Raw genomic sequence first — 22,449 nt, forward strand, 5'->3', positions numbered from 1 at the left:
AGGTGTCTACTGGGGACCTACCGGCTAGCTGCAGAAGAGACAGTTGGAAATATTTTTTTCAGGAAGCTCCAGGGAGGACAGACTCCCCACACGACTTCCTGGCGGCTCCCGGGGATGGGGGAGCTCCCCCGGCACATAGGCACAAGTTCCCGACTTCCTTTCAATGAGCACAGATCCACCCACCCGGCCACTAGTATAGACAGGTTTTTCTATATACACTGTAAGCCTGCTTTTGCCCCACCCTGTACCTTGTGCCTTCCCATTCACTCAGTTCACCTCTATCTGGTTTCTAACCCACCATGTCTCTGAAAGAGATTTCTCCAAAATTACTAAATGACTTCCTTGTTGCAAAATCTAGTGGACATATTTTAGTGGCATCTTACCTGATGTTATGTTTAACCCTGTGACCAGCTTCCTTGATACTTCAGTCCTGGTTTCCTTCTTTCTTGTCCTTGCCCCTTCTCAGGATGCTCTTTTCGGCTTCCTTATCTCGTGGCTTCAGCAACCATCTGGATTCACACACACCCCCATCCAATCTGTCTGCTTGGTTCCAGGCCCACGTAATCTCATATCCCATTGTCTAGCAGATATCCCACAGGTACCTACAACTCCTTCTCTCCTCCAAAACAACACCGGCATCATTACCCCTAAATGCCCAATCAGGACATTGGACACCTGCAGTCCTCCCTCTGCCGCAGAGCCATTTCCCCTCTTTTTCCCACCCGCGTGCTCCCTTCTCCAGGACAGACAACAGCTTCCAAGAGTCCCGCAGCCCAATGTCCCCATGGCACTGTGTCTCTAAAATGCCAATGTCACTGTTTACACCCCCGCTCGCACCCTTCAAAGCCTGGCCCGAGCTCTGAGGATAAAATCAACCAACTTTCAAGGCCTTTGTAGTCGGGCCCCAACCTCACAGACCACACCAGGCCGACCAGGCCGCCTCCTACTTCCCACAATCCAGGACTCAGCTCCGGCGACAGCCTTCGGGAGCCGGTGCTCAAAGACAAACGTTCAGAAAGAAATCCGACAGCGCCTCGGGGCAGCGGACCCACGTTCCCCCAACGTCCGGGTTAACAGGAAGCTCAGAGCAAAGGTCAAGTCCAGGTCGTGACCCTTCCCCCGCTAGCGACGATCGCCCTCCTGTTCCGCCTTAATGCGTCATGGCCGCCAGCCAGCCAGTCTTCCAGCGGGTCTCCGAGCCGACCCCTCCGGGGCGCCCCCCACGCAGGAGCGCGGCCCCCTCCTCCCCGCGGCAGCCCTGAGGCCGCGCCGCGCAGGAACCGCCGCCGCCCGGCTGCCCCAAAGCAAGATGGCCGCCCGCCCCGCGCCCCGCGCCGTGAAGCCGCGCCGCCCGCGGAGGCCGCGCCAGGCTGCCCTCACCTGGCATGGCCACTCAGCTCGCGCCCAACCGCGGGCCTGACGCCGCCGCGAGCCGGCCCGCAGCCGGCCAGGTTCCGGAGGCGCCGCTCCGGACGCAGCCTCTCCCCAGCCCCGCCCGCCTTGCCGCTCCGCTCCCCTCCCCCGGTCCCACGCCCGCGGCGGCGGCAGGAGCCCGGATGCGGCGCCGGGAGACGGCGCGGGGAGCGGCGCGGATGGATCCAACATGGCGGCGCCGAGCCTGAGCCCGGGGTGAGGCGGCCGGGCGGCCGGCGTGGGGAGGGGGCTCCCGCGGGCCGGGCGGCGCCGGGCGGGGCCGCGAAGGGCTGGGGGAAGGAAAGGGAAGGAGGCGGCGGCGACGTCCGGCCCGGGGCCGGGAGGGAGGGGACGCCGCGGCCAGGTGGGGGAGGGGCGCGGCCGAGGGGCGTGCGGGGGGCCGGCGGGGCGGGGGCGAGGCGAGGCGTCCGCGGGGCGGGGGGCCGGGCCGGGCGGGGGCGGAGGGCGGCCGGGCGGGGGGCGAAGGAAGGGCTGCGGCGTGCGGGCGGCCGGAGGGCGGGAGCCTGTGCGGGGAGCTGGGAGACGTGGGAAAGGGGCTCGGAGTCGGGACGTTCGGGGCGGGCTGGGAAGTGTTAAATCGGAGGTGGGCGGGGGAAGGGCCCAGGCCGAATTTGGGTGAATAGGCGAGAATGGAGGTTTGGGGCGTGCAGAGCCTGTCGGCGTGCCGAGGTAACGAAGAAAGTTTGGGAGGGCGGGGAGCGGGCTGCAGACGGTGGGCTGCCCGGGCGGGCGGAGAGGAGCGGGAGTTGGGCAGCACCGGTTGCGGGCAGAGGCGGCCAGGCCTGGGGCGTGGGGAGCCGTGGCGCCTGCGGAGAGCTCAGGTGGGAGAAGTGGAGTTGGCCGCGGGCTCAGCTGGGTTCGGCTCGGAGTTGCCCGCTTACTTTCTCCGAGCTTCCTGGTCCGGGCGGAGGGCGGGGGAGCGGGGGAGCGGAGCGGTGGGCGTCCGGAGCCCTGTTGGCGGCGCGAGGAGAGGGAAGCCGGCGTGCGCGGTGGAGCCTGGTGCTGAGCTGCAGGCTTGGGAGTCAGGAAGGCAACGGAGAACCCAGGATGGCGTCTAGAAGCCAGGCTTCTTCCATGACTGCTTCCTTTTGCTGTTTGGGTGCTGGGAGGGAGGGTCGGTATTTAGAGAGAACTTGTCCCTGTGGATGCGGGTGCTGCCCAGCGGGTGCTCTGCCGTGCGGAGAGGCTAGGAGACCGGAGGTCGCTCTGGTCTGAGAAGGGAAGTGATGGATGCGGTGCCGCCTCTGGCTGTAGTCCTTTCCCCTCTTCTCTCTACAGATGTGAGTTAACGTTAATATTGTATCAAAATTAGGTGAGCCTCATGGACTTGGGGATTCAGGTGAGAATGTGTCAAAGGATAATTGGCTTTCCTACAAGTTGTTGAATTTGGGACCTTTCTTGGCATGAGCCATTGAGTCTGGAAGTGTTTGGAGTTATTTTTGTATGTGATTGGCTGGTGGAGAGTTGGTGAATCTTGGTGACTTCGTTGGGTGAGCTTTCTTATTTCGCTTGGAGGGGGCCATTTCTACCGAAATGGCTGTAGGCTTGTCTATGTATTTTTATAACTAACGCCTTGAGTCTTCGAGGTTTCAGAATAAAGCTTGAAAATTGACTCTTTCCCCCATATTTGTTTTTGTTTGTTGCTGGCTTTGACTTTCTGCTAGGGAGATCCCTGGGAAACGCAGTGTCCGGCAGAGGTAAGCCTGGCTTCTTGATTGCGTTCAAACGTTGGAGGGAATGGAGATGGCACGAGAACGGCATCGGCTGGAGCTCGGTGGTGGGGTAGAGGGCAGGTAACTGAGTTCTCACCTACCACACCGAGTGCATATGGTCTGTTTTGGTAACGATATAAATAGGAGAGAAAGGAGAAATTAGGTGTGTTGGGGCAAGTCCCCAGCTTAGTTTTTATCTAGTCTTCTGTTAGCTCTGGGAGAAACTTGTTTGTAATCATGTGGAACAGGGCACTGAGTACCACGGCTACTAAATGGTGCCCCTCGGAAGGTAGCTGAGGCACCTTCTGTGCTTACTCTTCCTTCTAGTTGTGCAGGACATCACTTTTTTAGTTCTTCCACCTAACTTTGCTTCCTGAGGGCTTCTGAGAGTCACATGCCTTCAGTTTTGTGACAATACAGTTACCATCCTTTGTTGGGATGAGGCTTGACTTTGCTTGGAAGGAGAAACCTCACAGAGAACGACCCGTCAGGAGGAAATCATTGGGCCTTGGCTGGCTTGGACCTCCCTAAAGAGAACAAACACAACTCTGAGAAATGCAGCAATTCCTAAGAACCAAGTGTTACTTTGGGGAAACTGTAGGGAGGACTCATATGTTAGGATCTCAAATGTGGTGTCTAGCGTTATTCAGACACCAAGACTCGGGAGTTCTTGCTCACCTTCTGTTCAGAAGGGGTACGTTCTCCTCGCTCCTCTGGTACCTTCATCTGGGTTCTCTGTAACTTACTGAGTTCCCTTCATTGCCACAGAAGGCTGAGTGTGTTTTGGATTAAGAGGAAGTTGGCCATGATCTTTTAATGCTGAAGTTAGATAGATTCTTGGAACTCCTGTTGGATAGCTGAGTGAGGGAACTCACCGTCCTAGAGTCCTAGACCATCATTAAGTGGGGAGAGCTGCCTGTTACCCAGCCTCCTGACATTTCTCCCAAGGACATGGCCTCTTTGCTTCATTAAATGAGTCTGATAAGCAGCCTTTTAGGACTTTAAGGATGGCTATGGGGATTAAGTGCGGGGTCTTTTGTGTCTGCCTTGCACAGGATGGAATTTCTCTTATCTTCACAGAGGTCTGGATTGAACTAGGTCAAAATGAGACCTCTCGGATGGGGCAGAGGGAGTACAGCCCTCCCACCTGCTGTTCACCTGAATGGCAGCAGCAGGTGGGAGGGATCCAGGCTGGAGTGAGAGAGAACTCTGGAGTGCCAGTTGCACTTAGGAATTCAATGAGTCGCCTGCCTGGCTTTTCTTTTCTTCGGGAAGACTGTTTAATGGGTCTGGGTCCGAGGGACCAGTGGCTTTCTTCTCCAGATCTAGGGTGGAAAGTGACCCGCTGTCCCTATTCTTTCAGACCCTTTATCACGCTCCATATAGAGTAGGGTCTCATTCTCAGCACTGTTGACATTTTGGGCCAGATAATTCTTTGTAATGGGGGACTCTCCTGTGCATTGTAGTTGCTTAACAGCATCCAGGACCTCTATTCACTGCTTGCCAGTAACACTCTCCCTTATTCCACCAGATGACAATCTAAAATGTCTCCAAATATTTCTAAATGCCCCCACGGGGGAAAATCGCCCCTGATTTAGAACCACTGACCTTGAAACTCTGATAATTTTAGGGACCTTAAGTCATCTTGGAATATAGAACTGAAAAGTGGCTGTTTTTCCCCTCAAATGTAAGGAGTTAACCCTCAGATCATTGAGGCCTATTATAGAATTATATCCACTGATGAATAATTAGAACCACAGTGCTTTCCTATATTCTGCCTAATATTCCGGTAGCCTGTTATGTGGGACAATATTTCTTGATTTCCTAAGGTTTAAGTCAGGACACTGAGTTAGGGAGCTCTGGAGCAGCCTGGCCTTTTGATTGGTTGAAGGTGAAACCTGTCCATCTGCTTTTCTGGGATCATCATAACCAGCAGGTGGCCAAAGGGACCAGGTGGGATAGAGAACAAGAAGTTGTAGGGGCTTTGAGGAGGCTTGGTTTTTCCATGTTGCCTGGTATAAGCAAGAAGGTATTTTCATTCTGTCTCCTCCTGTACCTAGAGACTGCATCAAGTAAAATAAGAGAGGGAGACACGGAAATGTAGTCTGTAGTTGAATAGCTATTTCCCCAGCTGTTTCCCATGCTTCAGGTGGGGTATCTCCTAAGTAGATGTGGGTTATATTTCCTGTCCACATATCAGAACCCATGGTTTGGAGCTAAGTGATTTCAGCATGGACTTCCCTTTTCTTAAGTGGGTGAGTCTCTGTGCTTCTAGTTTAGGATTACTGAGGCAGAGAGGACCAGGTTCTATTTGCTCTTTAGTTTTCTGAGATCCCATCAGTTTGGCTGTTCTGAAGTAGTTTATTTTATTTTATTTTTTTTAAACACTAGAGGCCTGATGCACGAAATTCGTGCAAGAGTAGGCTTTCCTCCCCCCAGCTGCCGGCACTGGCTTCCTTCTGGCACCGGGGACCCGCGCTTCCCTCTGGCTGCCGGCAGGCTCCTAGGACCTGGGCTTTCCTCACAGCCCCAGCTTTGTCTGGAAGGTCATCTGGAGGGACGTCTGCTCTAATTAGCATATTATGCTTTTATTATTATAGATATATCTTAAAAATTTTTATTTATTTTGGAGAGGAAGAGAGAAACATCAAAGATGAAAAAGAATCATTGATCGGCTGCCTCCTGCATGCCCCCTACTGGGGATTAGCCCACAACCTAGGCATGTGCCCTTGACTGGAATCTAACCTGGGACCCTTCAGTCTGCAGGCCAACGCTTTATCCACTGAGCCACACCAGCTAGGACTTACTCTTTTTCTTAACCTAGACTCAGTTTCTTGCTGTATGGAATGGACAGACCCACCTATCTTGCTGGCAAGCAGGATGCTGTGGATTGGGTAGTTCTGCAATGTAGGGAGGCTATAGCTAGCTAGAGTACGTGCATGGTAACTGAGTTGCATGTATCTATTTTTTTAAAAATATATATTTTACTGATTTTTTACAGAGAGGAAGAGAGAGGGATAGAGAGCTCGAAACATCGATGAGAGAGAAACATCAATCAGCTGCCTCTTGCACACCGCCTACTGGGGATGTACCTGCAACCAAGGTACATGCCCTTGACTGGAATCGAACCTGGGACCCTTGAGTCCGCAGGCCGACGCTCTATCCACTGAGCCAAACCGGTTTCGGCTGCATGTATCTATTTTTAATGAGGTCCTCTCACTCTTGGACTTATTTGAGTTCGTTTCTTAATGAGTATTGCTTGTGATGATCTCTTGGAGATTAAGTTTAGTCTGTGTGCCAGACTCTATCCATTGCTAGGCATTTGGGATATAAAGATAAATATAACTTAGTCCCTCTACATGAGTTGCTGAAGATCTAATCCTATATAATAAAAGCCTAATATACAAATCGACCAAATGGAGGAACAACCAGTTGCTATGATGCGCACTGACCACCAGGGGGCAGACAACGCTGGTGCTGTCTACAGGCCTCGGGACAGCCAAGGCTGGTGCCAGCGCACCCTCCCCCTCCCCCCCCAATTGCCCCGCCAGTCGCCCCACAGATTGGCCCTGATTGCTGGCTAGGCCTAGGGACCCTACCCATTCACGAATTTCATGTACCGGGCCTCTAGTGGGATAATAAATGCACAGATAATCTTAGTGCACTTTGATAAATGGCTTACAGGAATATGCAGTGTTCCAGGGAGCACAGAAGAGGACTACTTATCGCAGCATGAGGTGTAGGGACTAAATTTAAAGATGGCATCTGAGCTGACTTTTTTTTTTTTCTTTTGAGTTGACTCTTAAAGGGTGAGTAGGAGTTAGCCATCTGAGAAAGGTCGGTGATGGGGGAATGGAATAGGAAGGAAGGTACAGAGAAGTGAAGTATATGATTGTATGTAAACTATAAACAAACTGATATTGTTAGAGAATGAAAAGTGGATTCTGCGGCCTGGCCAGCGTGGCTCAGTGGTTGAGCTTCTACAGCACATGCCTGGGTTTTGGGCTAGATTTCCAGTAAGGGGTGTGCAGGAGGCAGCCAATCAAAGATTTTCTCTCATCACTGACGTTTCTGTCTCTCTCTCCCTCTCCATTCCTCTCTGAAATCAGTAAAAATATATTAAAATAAAAGACTGTTGCAGGAGTCCAGGTGAGCGGTTGTTGGGGCCTGAACCAGGGCAGTGGAAGTGGAAAGGTTAGGCAGATTTAAGACGTACTTAGAAGTAGCATCGACAGGAGTGTATAATGAGTGGGTGGTTGGCGGTTTTGGTCAGAAGTGGGCAATGAGTATGAGCAACTAGAGTGGAGGTGAACGTTGTTTGACCTGAAGACTGGTTATTGGCTGAGTCCTTGACATTACCCAGGATGATGGAGGAACTTTCTGAGTCAAATGCCAAATTATAGAAAGAATGTGGGGCTGTCACTAGTCATTCACAGGGGATTGGTAAATGACAGCCAGGTTGGCAGACAGCATATCCAAATGGCATCTGAACATCAAGGGGGTACAGGTAGAATAGGAGAATTACAAGAGTGCTCAACATAGGAGCTTAGTAATGTTTCTGGATTTAAATCCATGAATTTTGGTGAATATTATTCATTAACCTTTCAAGCAGTTATGCTTCTGGGCTTGGATGGATTATAGGAAACCTATAGATACATTTATGGAAGGATGAGTCTGGGCTAGGATGCTTATTTCTTTTTTTAAAAAAAGTATTTTTATTGATTTCAGAGAGAAAGGAAGAGGGAGAGCAAGATACATACATCAATGATGAGAGAGAATCATGGATCAGCTGCCTCCTGTATGCCCCACACCATGGATTGAGTCTGCAACCCCGGGCATGTGCCCTGACCGGGAATCAAACTGTGACCTCCTAGTTCATAGGTCTACGTTCCAGCACTGAGCTATGCTGGAGGGGCGTGGATGCTTATTTCTTTGAATCCCTTTCACAACGATTTACAAAGTAATTTCAGTTGTATTATCTCATTGGATTCTTAACAAGTCTGAGTAGTGGGCAGAATTGGAACTAGTTCTCACCCTAAAGGTTTTCGGTTTCCTACTGTCCCTAAGTTCATCTGCTACAGTTTCCTTATTAAAGAGTGAATTCTCTACTTCTGCTCTGTTTTGGCTACATTTAAGAGATGAACTGATTGGGGGGAGCACAAAGAACCAAGAGCAGTATTTTGGAGGCGGGTTGGGGGGGTGGGATCAACACTTAGGGTAATAGCTAATAGCAACTCCTGCTGTGTAGCACCAAGATGGCATATGATATTCTCACCTAGGCGAAGTGACTCTAGTTCTCCAATAGAATCTTGGACTTAGGGCACCATCTGTTGTATGTGGAGAGCTCTAGGCTTTATAATAATAAAAGTATAATATGCTAATTAGACCGGAGAGCCGAATGTCCTTTTGGATGTCCTTCTCGACAAAGCCGCGGTGGCTGCGAGGGCTGAGGGAAGGCAGCCGGGTGGCTGCAGAGGGGAGCGGGCCTAAGCCTTCAGAAGTACATCCCCCGAGGGCTCCTGGACTGTGGGAAGGGGCAGGCCGGGCTGAGGGACACCCCCCCACACACCCCTAGTGTTCGAATTTTCGTGCACTGGGCATCTAGTTTTTAAGTAAACCCTTACTAAGCACTACACTGTGCCAGGCCTTGTTAGCACTGGGCATGTAGGAATGAATAGGACCAGTTTTGGCCACTGATGGGCTCACAGGCTCTTTTGTGCCCTCACAGTGTAGTGGGGATCGCAGCTGCCAGGCAGGGATTCTGGGAAGCATTGCGCACCTGAGCCCCCAGCATGGCGGGGCTGAAGCGACGGGCGAGCCAGGTGTGGCCGGAAGAGCGTGGTGAGCAGGAGCACGGGCTGTACAGCCTGCACCGCATGTTTGACATCGTGGGCACCCACCTGACACACAGAGATGTGCGCGTTCTTTCCTTCCTCTTTGTTGATGTCATTGATGACCATGAGCGTGGCCTCATCCGAAATGGACGTGACTTCTTATTGGCGCTTGAGCGCCAGGGCCGCTGTGATGAGACTAACTTCCGCCAAGTGCTGCAGCTGTTGCGCATCATTACTCGCCACGACCTGCTGCCCTACGTCACCCTCAAGAGGAGGCGGGCTGGTGAGGGGCACAGGGTGGGGACTTAGGTGTTGGGCTGGAGGCCCAGCGGGAGGCGGCACTGGCTCTGGGGGTGTCCAGGACTGTTATGAGGCCTGTTGGAGGGTTGGATCAGGAGAAGGGAGGGGTATGTCTTCCCAAATGACTCCCTCTCCCCCTACAGTGTGCCCTGACCTTGTAGACAAGTATCTGGAGGAGACATCAATTCGCTATGTGACCCCCAGAGCCCTCAGTGATCCAGAACCAAGGCCTCCCCAAACCCCTAAAACAGGTGAGTGGGTATTAAATCCCCTAATGTCCGTTCTCAAGAGAGAGGACGCGAAACCCCTTATAGTCACACCTTAAATGAAAGGACCCTGCCCCCCTCCATGAACCCATAAAAATGAGGTGAGGCAGCACTGGCTGGTGTGGCTCAGTTGGCTTGTGGACTGAAGGGTCCTGGGTTTGATTCCAGCCAAGGGCTGGATTGCAGGCTCAATCCCCACCCCCCGACCCCCCAGTGGAGGAGGTAGCCAATCAATGATTCTCATTGATGTTTCTGTCTCTCTGTCCCTCTCCCTTCCTCTCTGAAGTCAATAAAAATGTATAGTTTTTAAAATGAGTAGAGGCATTGTTGTGTCCCCTGGGTCCTGTGATTGTTGCCACATGTGTCCTTCTAGGTCACATTGTGGATACTGCGTTTGCTGCTAAGTCTATATGATTCTTTCCAAGAGGAGTGTCTGAGCATTGACCCTACTGTCTCCCCTCTCTCCGGGTCAGTGCCTCCTCACTATCCTGTGGTGTGCTGCCCCACTTCAGGCCCTCAGATGTGTAGCAAGAGGCCAGCTCGAGGGAGAGCCACACTTGGGAGCCAGCGAAAACGCCGAAAGTCAGTGACACCAGATCCTAAGGAAAAGCAGACGTGTGGTGAGAAGTTCAAGGGTCCCAGAGGGACACTCGGCAGTGCCAGGCTCCCGTTGGTGCTGTTGCAGAGTGAGGTCTGCGTGGTGGCCCTGGGGGAGAATTCCTCTGTCTTGGTGGCAGAGCAATGTCAGCTCTTTGTAGCTAACACCAGATCAGAGGGACGGGTCATGACCTCCATACTGCAGGAGGAACCACATCATAGTATCATGGTAGCGTGTGAAAAGGACTGCCTACTAACCAGGAAATATCTCCCAGAAAAGAGGTGCTACTTGCGTGGTGGGATAATGGGACCGGGGCACGGCCTAGGTCAGGGAACCTCCTGCCTCAGGGAGGTCAGAGGCACGGGGAAGACTAGTCCTGGAGAAGAGCGGGGGAACCTGTCAGGTGATGTCCCCACTTTGCTACTCTGCTGCTCTTTTCATCTTTCTCATAAACTCATCCCTCATGGCAACCTCTTCTGCATCTCTTCTCTTTCCTGCAGACATCAGGCTGCGGGTTCGGGCTGAATACTGCCAGCACGAGACTGCTCTGCAGGGCAACGTCTTCTCCAACAAGCAGGACCCACTTGAGCGCCAGTTTGAGCGCTTTAACCAGGCCAACACCATCCTCAAGTCCCGGGACCTGGGCTCCATCATCTGTGACATCAAGTTCTCTGAGCTCACCTACCTCGACGCTTTCTGGCGCGACTACATCAACGGCTCGCTCCTAGAGGCACTGAAAGGCGTCTTCATCACAGACTCCCTCAAGCAGGCTGTGGGCCACGAAGCCATCAAGCTGCTGGTGAACGTGGACGAGGAGGACTACGAGCTGGGCCGACAGAAGCTCCTGAGGAACTTGATGCTGCAGGCCTTGCCCTGACCTTCCCTCCTGGGACTGGTCCCTCACTCACTCTGGAGCGTACATACTGTCCTGGGGTTTTTCCTCTCCCTTCCAACCAATCACACCCCTGCCTTTTTTTTTTTTAAGGAAAAGACAAAGGAAAATGGAAGTGGTGTTTCCCACCCCTCCCTACACCCATGTGCCTGGGCTTCCCCGTTTCCCTTTCCACTCGCCCCGTGTCTGCAGCACCTTTACTACTGAGCCGAGAGACAGGTGTAGGGAGGAGCGGTCTGGGGACCGTCTGTGGGGACTGAGGTGAACACTGCGTCCAGGGCGTTGAGGGGCTGTCAGCGCTCTGGCTTTATGGGGCTCTTACATTTTGTCTGAAAAACCAAAGGGCTGTGAGTAAGGGAGCTGTGTTGTGTGGAAGGTGAGACTCTGAAGTGTATTTTGGAAATTAATCACCACCCTCTCCCAAATTATAGACTTTTTAAAAAAGAAACTGGCCCTTTCAACTCTCTCCTGGCCTCTGGTGCTGCTCCTCTCTGCCTCGTTTCTTCCATTTCATTGCTGAAACCTCTGCGTGGTATGGCTCCTCCCCGCCCCCCCTCCCGGGTCTGTCCCTCTTCAAGGGAAAATAGGAGAGGACTAGGTCAGTCCCATCAGCCCTCCCAGCTGTGGTGTGTGCACATGCAAGGGGCGGGTTGACACTTCCCTTCCATGTGTCCTAGTGACTGAAAATAACATGCCCCGCAGCCCTTCCCCTCTGCTTGCTTCTGGCTTGGGCAAAGGTCATTACAGGTCCTTCCCTGTCCACCCCTCCCTCGGGAGCATGGGGCTGGGACCTGCACTGAGGGTTGCACTTTTATTTGGGTAGGAGCTTGTTGAGTGAGCCAGGAGGCTTAGGACCGGAGCCGAGTCCAGCTGGACCAGGAAAGGGAGGGGTGTATCTGTGGAGGGAAGCTCCGCAGCCAGCCAGCACCTCCCCTTCAGCTCCAGAGGAGATGTCCAGACACACTTTATGATGATACTTTTCTCAACGCCAGTGCTGCTCAGCCCTCAGCGTAATTTTAGTTTTCATGAAATAAACAGTATATGAAATTCCACATTTTTGAAACGGAAATGTGAGCTCAGGTGAGTTTCTTCTTTCCCAAGAAGCTAAGCACATGTTCCTTCAATAGTCCAGGCTCCCCAGTGAGGGGAAGGTGCACCTGGGTCCTGCCTCAAAGTAACACCAGCTCACAGTGGGTCTCAACTCACAGAAGCCGAAAGTCCTAAGACAGCGGGTGACCCAGGTTGCCATAGAGGTCAGGCCTGCGGTGCTGGAACACCGGCAGATGTTGGCGTAGCTGTCGCAGGTAACGGAGGTCAATCCGGGCCAGGCACAGGCCTGGTCCCTCCGAGCAGCGGGCCACCACTGTTCCCCAGGGGTCCACCACCATGCTGTGGCCATAACTCGCTCTCTTCTCGTGGTGGCGTCCGCACTGGGCTGCAGCTACCACATAGCACTGGGTCTCAACGGCGCGGGCCCGCAGCAGCACCTGGGGAGGAGGAGAGTGGCAGCTGGGGGGCGCAGCAGGCAGCCGACCCATTGTGGCCATTCTGTAATTGGCTAGAAATGACTTAGGATGTTAACTATTCCTCAACATATGAGAGGCAATAATTTGAGGAATGAATTTTCTCACTGGGTGGGAAGGGGGAGAAAATCTAACTGGCAGGGCCGAGGGAATGAAGTTACAGGAAAGCCTGCATGTCCTGAAGAGGTCCTCTTACCTCCCAGTGGGCTGGGCCTGTTACAGTTCCAAAAGCCGAAGGGTACGTAAGTATTTCTGCTCCAGCCTGAGCCAGTGCCAGAGAGAGTTCAGGGAACCGCATGTCATAGCAGACAGCCAGGCCAAGCTGGGATAGAAAGAGCGTCCTGTTGGTCACAGCATCTAGTCACACCCCTGCCCTACTTGGGGCTTTCTATCTACTGTGTCTCAGTGTTCCTGTCCCCTCCCTCATAGCCCTCCCCCTCCCCCCTCACAGCTCCCACCTTGCCTGCTGGCGTGCGGACAGGTGACTGGAGACTGGGCCCAGGCATGGTCGTGTTACTTTCATGCATAGGCCCCTGCCCTGGAATCTCCACGTCACACAGGTGTGTCTTCCTGTAAGTGGTCACCACTGACCCTAGGGTGAGCGGGAGAAGGAATATTTGGTGCTGGCGCGCCAAAAGCCCACCTTAGCTCCTCCTCCCGAAGAGGAGCCCTTGGCCAAGGAAACAGTTGAGAAGACCCAATTCTGGAGAATCTTGGTTTAGGTAGAAGAGCCTGGGAGGAGGGAAGCTAAAGAGTTGTGAAGTCTCACCCTTGCTGTTCAGAAGCACGTGACAATTGTAGATTTTCTGCGTCTGCTCCCAGTCTTGGCCACGTTCGTGGAAACCACCCAAGGACAGCCAGAGCCCACATTCCCTGTGGGGAGTGGACTCTGGCACTTTCCAAGGCTCCACCCTCACACCTGGCAATCCAGAGGCAATGCCCAGCAAAGCAGTGACACCACCCCCCGCCCCCGTCCCCCTTTCCTGATACCTGGCAAGCTGGGCATATTCTCCCAAAAGGTCCCCGCCCAGTGGCTCAGACAGGCGCAGAGTCTCTGCGGGGTCCCGGGCAATGAAGTCAAAAGCCTCAGGCAGGAAAGCCAGGCAAGCACCCAGTCTGGCAGCCTCTCGAACCAGTTCAGCACAAGCTTTAAAGTTCTGCTGCTTGTCTGGCGTCGATGTGACCTGGCACACAGCCACCAGGGGCAGTTCCCAGGAGGAAGAGGAGACAGCCATGGCCCGGGGCCTGAGAATGGTGCAGGCAGAACTCAGAGTTCCAGGAGAAGGGGTTCCGATGGGGAGGCAGGAAGGCGGAGCTTCCCTCTGCTTCTGCTCTCACAGGCACCATGACCCACCCATCAAGTGGTGGTGGATGGTTGGTACCCCACTGTCCCACCACCATTCATTTCACAAGCATTTATTGAGCATCTACTACGTGTCGGGCACAGAGGAGACAAAACATGTTACCTGGGCTGCGCACAAAGTACTGAGAGTCGAGGTATCCGCAGGCCAGGGAACCGCAGGGACAGGAGGTGGTGAGGCCTGACCACGAGGCCGAGCCTGAGGAAGGGGAGAGATGGCACCAGCCCTGCCCTAAGGCAACACTCCAGGATTCCCCGCCTTCTCGCCACTGCGAGGCTGACTGAGGCCCTGCCGGTGCGAAGCCCCCAGTCTTCGAAGCACTCTAACCACGGGCGACAGGGAGCGATCCGAAGGGGAGAGAACGGAGGAAACCTCCACTCCGCAACCTCGCGTTGCCTGAGGCCCTGTCCCCGGCCAAGCGCGCCCGCAGCTCAGAAGTCACCTCCCAGCCTCTTCCCGACGGTGCACCAGCACAGCTTCATCCCGCCCGGAAACGGGGGCCCACCCCGGCCGCACCCGCGCCCTCTTCACGCAGCCGCCCTCCCGCCTCCCCAGGGCGGCGGCTCCGGTGCAAGGGCAGCACCGCAGGCGGAATTCACCGCGGCCGGCGGCACCGGGAGCGGGTCCTACATGGAGGCTCCGCCGGGGTCGTTCGCAGGATCCACACTCGAGGCGGCCTTGGAGGCGGAGGCGCAGAGGCGAGTGGGCGGGACCCGCGGCCGGAAGTGACGCACGGCGCTGCACTGCGCGCCGGAAGCCCCGCAGGCGGCGAAGATGGCGGAGAGCAGCGGTCGCCTGGGCAAAGGCAGCGGGAGCGGCCCGGGGAAGGGGGCGGTGTCGGCCGACCAGGTGAGGAGCGCCGAGGGCGCAGGAGGGCCCGCGGGCCCAGAGAAGGCGCGAGCAGCGGGCCCGCGGCCGGCTTCCCCAGGCCCGCGTCGCGGCCCCCGGCAGGGGCGGGTCCCGGCGCCGCCGAGGCAGCCCCGAGGGCCGAGGGGCGGTTGGAAGGTGAAAGCCACGCCCCCGGGGTGCTCGGAGGCGCAGGGTCTGGGCTTTGCCAGGCCTGACGGGAGACGGGTCCTCCCTCCCTACTTCTCCGCACCCCGGACGGCCGCGGCTGGGCGCGCAGTGACCGGGTGGCCGCCTGGCCCAGAAACGAAGGTGACGGCAGCAGTCAGTGCAGAGCCACGGGACGCACACACTTGAGCACTCTGGTGTTTCCTAGTATTTTGACTCGGGGGTCACTGTTAGATTGAATTTCTTTAGAGACAGAAACACTTTCCTAATCCGAGTGTGCAATTCCCCCCAGTGCCTAACATGGGGAAACATTTTATAAATTCATCAGAAAGCCCTTTGTGGCTTGGACACCATGGTTTGCTAACCATGGCTAGTGTTTAACAGAGATGGGAAGAAATCTACATAAGAGAAAGGGAAACATAGCTAAACAATAGCTCTTTTAATTACAGATTCACTTACCAGCTATTTGTTGAACAATTACTCAGGCAAAGGTATCTGCCTGAGGACTTTTTAAATGTCCCTTGCCATCAAAGAGTGCTAGTCATAAGGTATACAAAATGGTAACATGAGGCAGAAGAGGTATCAAGTACTATAAGGTTTGAGGAGGGAGGAAGAGAGTTTCAGATGTAGGGGCTGGGGCTGGAAGAGAGAGGATCCTAATATTTTTTAAAATATTTTTATTGATTTTAGAGAGGAAGGGAGACGGAGAGAGAGATAGAAACATCAGTGATGAGAGAGAATCATTGATCGGCTGACGGAACTGAGCCCAAAACCCAGGCATGTGCCCTTGACCGGAATCCAACCTGTGACACTTCAGTCTGCAGGCTGACGCTCTATCCACTGAGCCAAGCCGGCTAGGGCCCTAATACTTTTTGAGGGTCTACCATGTGCAAGACACTGCTGGGTAGCAGGAAACATAAATAAAATAGACCTTGTTGTCAAGTTAGCTCACAGACTCATTTGAGAAAAGACAAACCAAGCCATAAGATTTACAATGGGCCGGGTGGGGGTTGGGGAGTGGCAAGAGGGGGATAAGGACACATATGTAATACCTTAATCAATAAAGGTAGAGAAGCATGGGACTGGGGCAGGAGGAGGTGGAAGGGGAAGCTGTGGTATAATAGGGTGGCTAAGACCACAGGAAGTGCCCTGGAGTCGGACATGTTTGTGCATGAATCATATTCATACTATTTACTACCTATGACCACCCATGAGTTACTGCTCTTGGCCTTTCCCCCCTGTAAAAGCACACTGGCACCTACCTCCTCACTGCATTTTGATTATTAGGCCACAGTGCATGCAAAGTGTTTGCACAGTGACTGGAATCCAATGTGTGCTTAATAAAGGCTAGTTACTTTCTTTTCTAGAAGAGATAATCCTTCAGCTCAGTTCTAAAAGATGAGAGAAGTTAGTCCGGCAAAGAAGGAAGTGGAGGGTTTTCTAGGTAGAGTGAGCAGTGTATTTAAAAGGACAAAGGCACATGGCCATAAGGAAAGATGAAATAGCGTCATTTACAACCACATGGATGGACCTTGAGAACATTATGCGAAGTGAAATAAGTCTAACAGAAAGCTAAGAGCTATATGATTTAACTCATGTGTGGAATATGCAGTAAAACTGAAACTTAAGAACACAAACAGCAGTGGTGGTTGCCAGAGGGAGGGAAGTGGGGGGAAAAGGGGTCCTAATATGAGGTGACAGGAGAAGATTTGCCTTTGGGTGGTGGGCACATGGTCCTATGTACAGGTTTTGTACATTAGTAATCCACACATGAAACCTATATGTTCATGCTGACTAAGGTCACCCCAATTAAAAAAAAATACAAAGACATGAGACTGCCTGACATGCTTGGGATGCAGATACACTTAAATTTTGGAATGGACTACACGACTTGGAGGAAAAGGGATAAAAGTAATCTAGATGTTTCTGTCTTTGACGGATGCTGGTGCCATTGGGACTATAGGAAGATGGACAAGTCTATGGGGAGAAAATAAGTTTATTTTAGAATTTTAGGTTTGAGTTTCTTGTGAGACATCCAGGTAGAGACATTTAGTAGGTGGTTAGATTTATAAATCTTGAGTTACAGAAAGAAATCTGAGTTGGAGCTATAGGTTAGAGAATTATGAGCTCATGGCTGGTAGACAAAGCCATGAAATCATCTGAGGTTTGTTCAGAAAGTGAAAAAAGAAGCAAACGGTGGTGGAGAAAAAGAATCCCTTGAAAGAAACTGAATGTTTGACTGTTCCTGCTTAACACTCTCTGGGCTGTGTGCTCCAGAGAGCACACCGGGTGAAAAGGTAAGATCTGTCGTTGCTGCGACTTTGAGCCACGTGTGTCCCTCACAGACCAGGTGGAAGCAAGCACTTGCTCTGTCCTCTGCGAATCCCTGCCATTTGCAATGGGCTGTGTTGTTCTTTATGGGTCAGGACAGTCGAGTTCAGAAGCTGTGGTTAACGTGCCCACAGTCAGTGCCTTGAAGAGCAGGGCTTTCAGTTGAGGGACTTGAGAATCAGACAGACTTTCCTTTCTTCACTTACACCATGACCATACCAGATATTTGAGCTGGCCCTGAGGACTGGATAGACCTGAAAAGCGGGAGGGGGGCGACAATGGGAATAGGGCAGGAAAAGGGGAGAGGGGAAGCATAGATCTACAGGAAGTGCACAGCTGTTAGTTCAATTAAACCATGAAGTATAATTTAGGAGATATCCTGAAAGTAACTTGAATCTCTTCATGGCAAGTTTTTTGGGAGTATATATATATATATATATTGTTTGTTTTCAGAGACAGGAAGGGAGAGGGAGTGAGAGACAGAAACACACCGATGAGAGAGCAACATTGATCAGCTGCCCCCTGCACATCTGATACTGGGAATCAAGCCTACAACCCGGGCGTGTGCCCTGACCAGGAATTGAACTGTGACCTCTTGGCATGGGTCAGTGCTCAACCACTGAGCCACACCGACCAGGGCAATTTGGGACTTTTTAATATAAACAGTAAGGGAATCACAGGATATATTATTCTATTGATGTAGAAAATGTAGAAAAATAGAAATGTAGAAAATGTAGAAAACACAGAAAAAAGTACAAAATAATAAATTACCCATGATCTTGCTATTCTTAATCTTTTGGAGTATATTCTTTGAGAGGTCTTTCCCCTCCTTAATGGTTTTGTGTATGTGTGTGTAGATGGAAAGGGAAGAAATGTGTATTTCACATATTTATCCTCACCCAAGGGTATATTTTTATTGATTTTAGAGAGGGGGGAGAGAGAGAGAAACACCAGTATAAGAAAGGTCAGATAACTAGTTCACACAAAGGACGACAAGGTGTCTTAGCTCTGACTGACTTCTGTATCTGCTCATCTCTACCCAAAACCTCCTTCCCGTGGAGAAACTAGCACAGAACAGGCCACTGCCCTGTGGTCAGGGAGCAAGGCCCTGTGATTAGTAGCCACCCCCCCCCCCTTGCCCCAAGAACCCCACTGTGTTAAGGAGAGGCGGTTCCCCAATGGGAGGGGTGCTGGGCAGACCCAGGCAGGACCTAGTCATTACAAAGCCTTTCCTGACTCCCCTTTACCTGCAAGTCTACACTCCTCTGTAGGTGATCCAGTAGCTTTGCACCCCACCCTAGATTACAGTTGCAACTCCTCACCAGCTGTTACTGCAAGGTGGACCAGCAGTAAGTGCAAGGTGTCACACACGTAGGCACTCAGGAAGTGCCGGGTGAATGGAATTCTAGGCAGACCTAAGTTAGCCATTGCAAACGTGGGTCCTCTCCTCTTCCAAGGTAGGTGTCGCCCACTGCATCTTTGTAACGCCTGTGATAATATGTTGTGTCTTGACCCTGTGCCATTTCCACTGCCTCCTCTAACTTTCTCCTCTCTCACCTTAGGTGATTGCTGGCTTCAACCGCCTTCGGCAGGAACAGCGGGGCCTGGCATCCAAGGCAGCCGAGCTGGAGATGGAGTTGAATGAGCACAGGTGAGGCAGCGGGGAGGCTGGGGGCACGTTCTGTAGGGAGGCCTGCATTCTGAGACCCTGTCTGTTGTCCTGCCCCAGCCTGGTGATTGATACCCTGAAGGAGGTAGATGAAACCCGCAAGTGCTTCCGCATGGTTGGAGGGGTGCTGGTGGAGCGCACCGTCAAAGAGGTGCTGCCTGCCCTGGAGAACAACAAGGAGCAGGTGAGCTGGAGTCTAAGGAGAGCTCTGGGCAACCAAGGGGGAGGGAAGAGGAGGGCAGGGATTGAGGGGATCGGTGGCAGGAAGTCTGAGTAGCCTCTTAGCCTCTGCTCTTCGTGCTGCACTAGGCCCACCTCCTAGACAGAGGCTGTCGGCCTGCCCCTGGGCTCTGTCCTGGCTGGTTTGGGGAGGAGCGGTGGTGAGAGCAGCGTTTCCATGGATGCCTGCGTCCAAATCACCCGGAGGACTAATGTGAAATGCCGCTTCCTAGACCCTGTGCTGGTTCAGAACCTTTGGAGCTGGGGCCCATGAAGTGGCATTTTAAAAATAAGCCCTGGCCGGTGTGGCTCAGTGGATAGAGCGCCGGCCTGTGACTGAAGGGTCCTGGGTTCGATTCCAGTCAAGGGCACATGCCTGGGTTTCGGGCTTGGTCCCCAGGGGGGGCTTGCAAGAGGCAGCCAATCAATGATTCCCTGTCATCATTGATGTTTCTATCTCTCTCCGTTCCTCTCTGAAATCAATAGAAATATATTAGAAAAAAAAAAAAGCAGTCCATGGGATCCTCGTGTCTACTAGGGTTTATGAAACCTCGTGTTTGAGAAGCAGTAGTTTTAGTGACTGGCTCTACTTTACTACCTGGTTAAAGGTGAGGTTGGAGGGGTCATGTCTTCTTCACTTCCCTACCCCATACCAGGGTGGGGATGGAATTCCTGGGTAATGTCTGTCCCTTGCCTTCTAGATACAGAAGATCATTGAGACACTGACACAGCAGCTTCAGGCAAAGGGAAAAGAATTAAATGAATTCCGGGAAAAGCACAATATTCGACTCATGGGCGAGGATGAGAAGCCAGCCAAGGAAAACTCAGAAGGAGCTGGGGCTAAGGCCAGCTCAGCCGGAGTGTTGGTCTCCTAGGGACCAAGGTTTTTGCATTTTTTCCTACTTGACTCCTACTTCCAATTTCTCATTATTGTTGTTATTATTTTCTCTGCTGTTATAATATTTTTTGTTAATTAAATGTTTTAGTCAGAATGCTTATCTCTAGCCTGAAGCTTTCTTTCCACTGTGAGGGATGGGATTGGCATGGGGCAGGGAGGAGCATGTGATTGTGGCTTTTGGTCCCATCAGGTTAATGGCCCACAGTATAGAGGGCCCGTGCTTTATCCTTTGCCTTGCATACACAGATGTCTCTACCTTTTTTGTGTTTTTCGTTAATTCTCACCTAAGGGTATTTTTTCCCATTGATATTTTTAGAGAGTGGAAGGGAAGGGTGACGGGGCGGGGGTTATTTTTAAAATGCCACTTCATGGGGGGGGGGGGGGGAGGGGGAGGGACATGGATTGGTTGCGCCCTAACTTGACCGGGCTGGGGACCGAAACTGCAACCCAAGTGTGTGCCGCAGATCGGGAATCAACCCTTTTGTGTGCAGGGCCAACACTAACCACTGAGCACACTGGCCAGGTTGTCTACTCACTGCCCTCCGCCCCAAAAGATTCAGAGACAAATGTTGGCTGTTAGATGGGATTTAATAAGCATTTGACGTGAGGCAGGTAGCTCTGGTGATAGCGCTGTAAGAGTTGACAACAAAAGCGGCCTGGCAGTGTGTCTCGGCACCGTCCTTCAGAGAAAGAGGTCTAGGGTGCACACTTGGGGACTGGCTGTCCTGCCGTCCTCCCCAAACCCCCCGACCAGGTACAGCTGGTCATTCCAAAGGCAGGTCCGATGGCCCACGCGTTTCAGTGCTCGGTCTGCACAGGGGAAGTGGAACCACGGGGAAGGCGCCCTGCCTGTGGGTGGGCAGAGGTGGGGTTATGGGGGCGGGAGCAGCTGGTCACCCAGGGGCTAGGCCAAAGGCTCGCCCTTTTCCCCTCCTCACTTGATTATTGGGCCTCTTCAAAACGTAATATTCTGTGTCCCTTTAACTTGTCAACTAATTCTCCCTCCTCCCGCCTCCATCACTCTGCCCCTTCCTATGCTCTTCAGGTTCTCCTGTCTTCCCACCTTTCCCCTCAGTCATTAAAGGTGCTCTCACGCGTATCGTAGACGTAGAGGTCATTGCAGATGGTGTCTCTAGCTCTGGTCAGAGTTTCTCCACCAAACAGCACAGCAAAGGGCCCGACCACAGAGCATGAATGATGCCGGAGGCCCCGAGGCCCCTGCCGGGACCCCTGCCCACTGCTCACGAGCTTTGATAGCTGTTCCGTCAAACGGGGGGCAACAGGCGGTTCCTCCTTGGGGAGAAAGAAGGGACTGTCTGCAGGGGTTTGAGCGTCACAGTTGGAATCGCCTCCCACCCTAAGCAAGGCGAGAGTAATACCCGGATCTCCCCTTGGCGCCAGTGCCCGGCTACTTCCGGTTCAGCTGAGTCGCAGCCTCCGAAGAGCAGCAGCTGGTGACCCGGGCGGGGCCCAGGCGCGGGGAGCAGGGCGGCGCAGTGCCCCGAGCGGGAGGCTGAGCGGTAGCTTTCTTCCCTGTAGCTGAGGGTGCGCACAAGGGTTTCCGGGAACTAAGAGCTGTCCTGCCTTCCCCACCCCATTGCCAAGGGTCCGGAGGGGGCCTGGGGCAGACGAGCCGGAGGGCAGTGGTTGGCAGAGCTAGGCCATCCTAGCGGCCTGGGAGGAGGCTGCCCGGGGAGGGTGTGCTCGGACGGCTGGCGACACCGTCTAGCCCGGCTCCTGCAGGGCGGGACGGAGGGAGGGTCGGGCCTGGGGCCTGGGGCCATACCAATAGGTGCGGGCGCCGGGGTCCAGCCTTAACGTGTAGATGCTTCCGTAGCGACGCTGAGTGCGGGTCCCCCCTTCCCGGCCTGCCACCCGCAGCTCTCGGTCCGAGAGGCGGGTGCAGGTGTGGCTGCTGAGGCCGGCCGGCGGGCAGCTGCCGGGGGCCGCGGCCCACGCCTCCCACTCTCCGCGCTCGGCGTCCAGGGCGGCCACTGCGGCCAGGCGGCGCGCCCCGTCCCAGCCGCCCACGGCGCAGAGCCAGCGCCCGCCCAGCGCCGCCGCGTCGTGGTGGCTCCGCCTCGGGCCGCCCCGCGCCCCCACCCGCACGGCCGGGCCCCCTGCCGGGTCCAGGACCACCGTGTCGGCGCTCGGCTCGGCCCCCCCAGCCAGCAGGCCCCCCACCAGGTAGAGCCGGCCCCGCAGTTCGGTGCACGAGTGGAAGGCCCGCGCCAGGAGCGCGTCCCGGGCCACCGGCCGCCAGGTCCAGCGCGAGCCCCCCGCCCCGCCCGAGGGCGCCGCCGCCATGGCCGGCGAGAGCGGCCGCCGCTCCGGGGTTCCCCGCCCGAGCCTCCCGCGGGCGCCCCTCTCCCCGCGTCGCCCAGCAACCGCCGCCGCC

At 53.9% G+C, this 22,449-nt stretch overlaps 5 protein-coding genes across 13 annotated transcripts in view; 2 read left to right on the forward strand and 3 right to left on the reverse strand.

Moving 5' to 3' along the window:
• UFC1 (ubiquitin-fold modifier conjugating enzyme 1) overlaps nucleotides 1-1,505 on the reverse strand; it is a 22,350-nt gene extending 20,845 nt beyond the window's left edge. Inside the window, exon 1 of one of the 2 annotated variants that reach the window (XM_079760777.1) lies at nucleotides 1,381-1,505. The gene's annotated coding sequence lies outside the window, so the exon portion shown is untranslated. Of the gene's footprint in view, nucleotides 1-383; nucleotides 524-1,380 lie in introns of those variants that run through there. The other variant, XM_079760775.1, reaches the window with a different exon arrangement.
• Nucleotides 1,489-11,882, forward strand: DEDD (death effector domain containing). 6 transcript variants are annotated; one of them, XM_079760768.1, is made up of 5 exons: nucleotides 1,489-1,629; nucleotides 8,875-9,263; nucleotides 9,424-9,531; nucleotides 10,020-10,166; nucleotides 10,645-11,882. In XM_079760768.1, the coding sequence occupies exons 2-5, from the start codon at nucleotides 8,939-8,941 to the stop codon at nucleotides 11,019-11,021; spliced, it is 957 nt and encodes a 318-aa protein (XP_079616894.1). In that variant the 5' UTR covers nucleotides 1,489-1,629; nucleotides 8,875-8,938; the 3' UTR covers nucleotides 11,022-11,882. The 6 variants fall into 6 exon arrangements, with proteins under 6 accessions (XP_079616894.1, XP_079616899.1, XP_079616898.1 ...); XM_079760773.1 differs by having other exon boundaries at nucleotides 10,059-10,166; XM_079760772.1 differs by having other exon boundaries at nucleotides 1,492-1,629; nucleotides 8,880-9,263.
• Nucleotides 11,883-12,028: 146 nt separating this feature from the next.
• Nucleotides 12,029-14,674, reverse strand: NIT1 (nitrilase 1). Of its 3 annotated transcripts, none has more exons than XM_079760765.1 (7): nucleotides 14,551-14,674; nucleotides 14,026-14,118; nucleotides 13,550-13,804; nucleotides 13,329-13,432; nucleotides 13,018-13,151; nucleotides 12,756-12,881; nucleotides 12,029-12,523 (listed from the first exon to the last, which is right to left on the reverse strand). In XM_079760765.1, coding segments are annotated over exons 1-7 (981 nt in total). In that variant the 5' UTR covers nucleotides 14,553-14,674; the 3' UTR covers nucleotides 12,029-12,256. The 3 variants fall into 3 exon arrangements, with proteins under 3 accessions (XP_079616891.1, XP_079616892.1, XP_079616893.1); XM_079760766.1 differs by lacking the exon at nucleotides 14,551-14,674 and adding an exon at nucleotides 14,437-14,547; XM_079760767.1 differs by lacking the exon at nucleotides 12,756-12,881.
• On the forward strand, nucleotides 14,616-20,151 carry PFDN2 (prefoldin subunit 2). Its single transcript, XM_079760778.1, has 4 exons — nucleotides 14,616-14,769; nucleotides 18,828-18,916; nucleotides 18,995-19,118; nucleotides 19,855-20,151. Exons 1-4 carry the CDS (start codon nucleotides 14,695-14,697, stop codon nucleotides 20,026-20,028), a joined length of 462 nt encoding a protein of 153 aa, XP_079616904.1. The 5' UTR covers nucleotides 14,616-14,694; the 3' UTR covers nucleotides 20,029-20,151.
• Nucleotides 20,152-20,406: 255 nt separating this feature from the next.
• Nucleotides 20,407-22,437, reverse strand: KLHDC9 (kelch domain containing 9). The gene is made up of 4 exons (XM_079760449.1): nucleotides 21,838-22,437; nucleotides 21,431-21,590; nucleotides 21,146-21,344; nucleotides 20,407-20,900 (listed from the first exon to the last, which is right to left on the reverse strand). The coding sequence occupies exons 1-4, from the start codon at nucleotides 22,356-22,358 to the stop codon at nucleotides 20,734-20,736; spliced, it is 1,047 nt and encodes a 348-aa protein (XP_079616575.1). The 5' UTR covers nucleotides 22,359-22,437; the 3' UTR covers nucleotides 20,407-20,733.
• Between the last annotated feature and the right edge of the window lie 12 nt (nucleotides 22,438-22,449).

The sequence above is a fragment of the Cnephaeus nilssonii genome (genome assembly GCF_951640355.1).
Source record: "Cnephaeus nilssonii genome assembly, chromosome: 21".
Taxonomy (NCBI): domain Eukaryota; kingdom Metazoa; phylum Chordata; class Mammalia; order Chiroptera; family Vespertilionidae; genus Cnephaeus; species Cnephaeus nilssonii.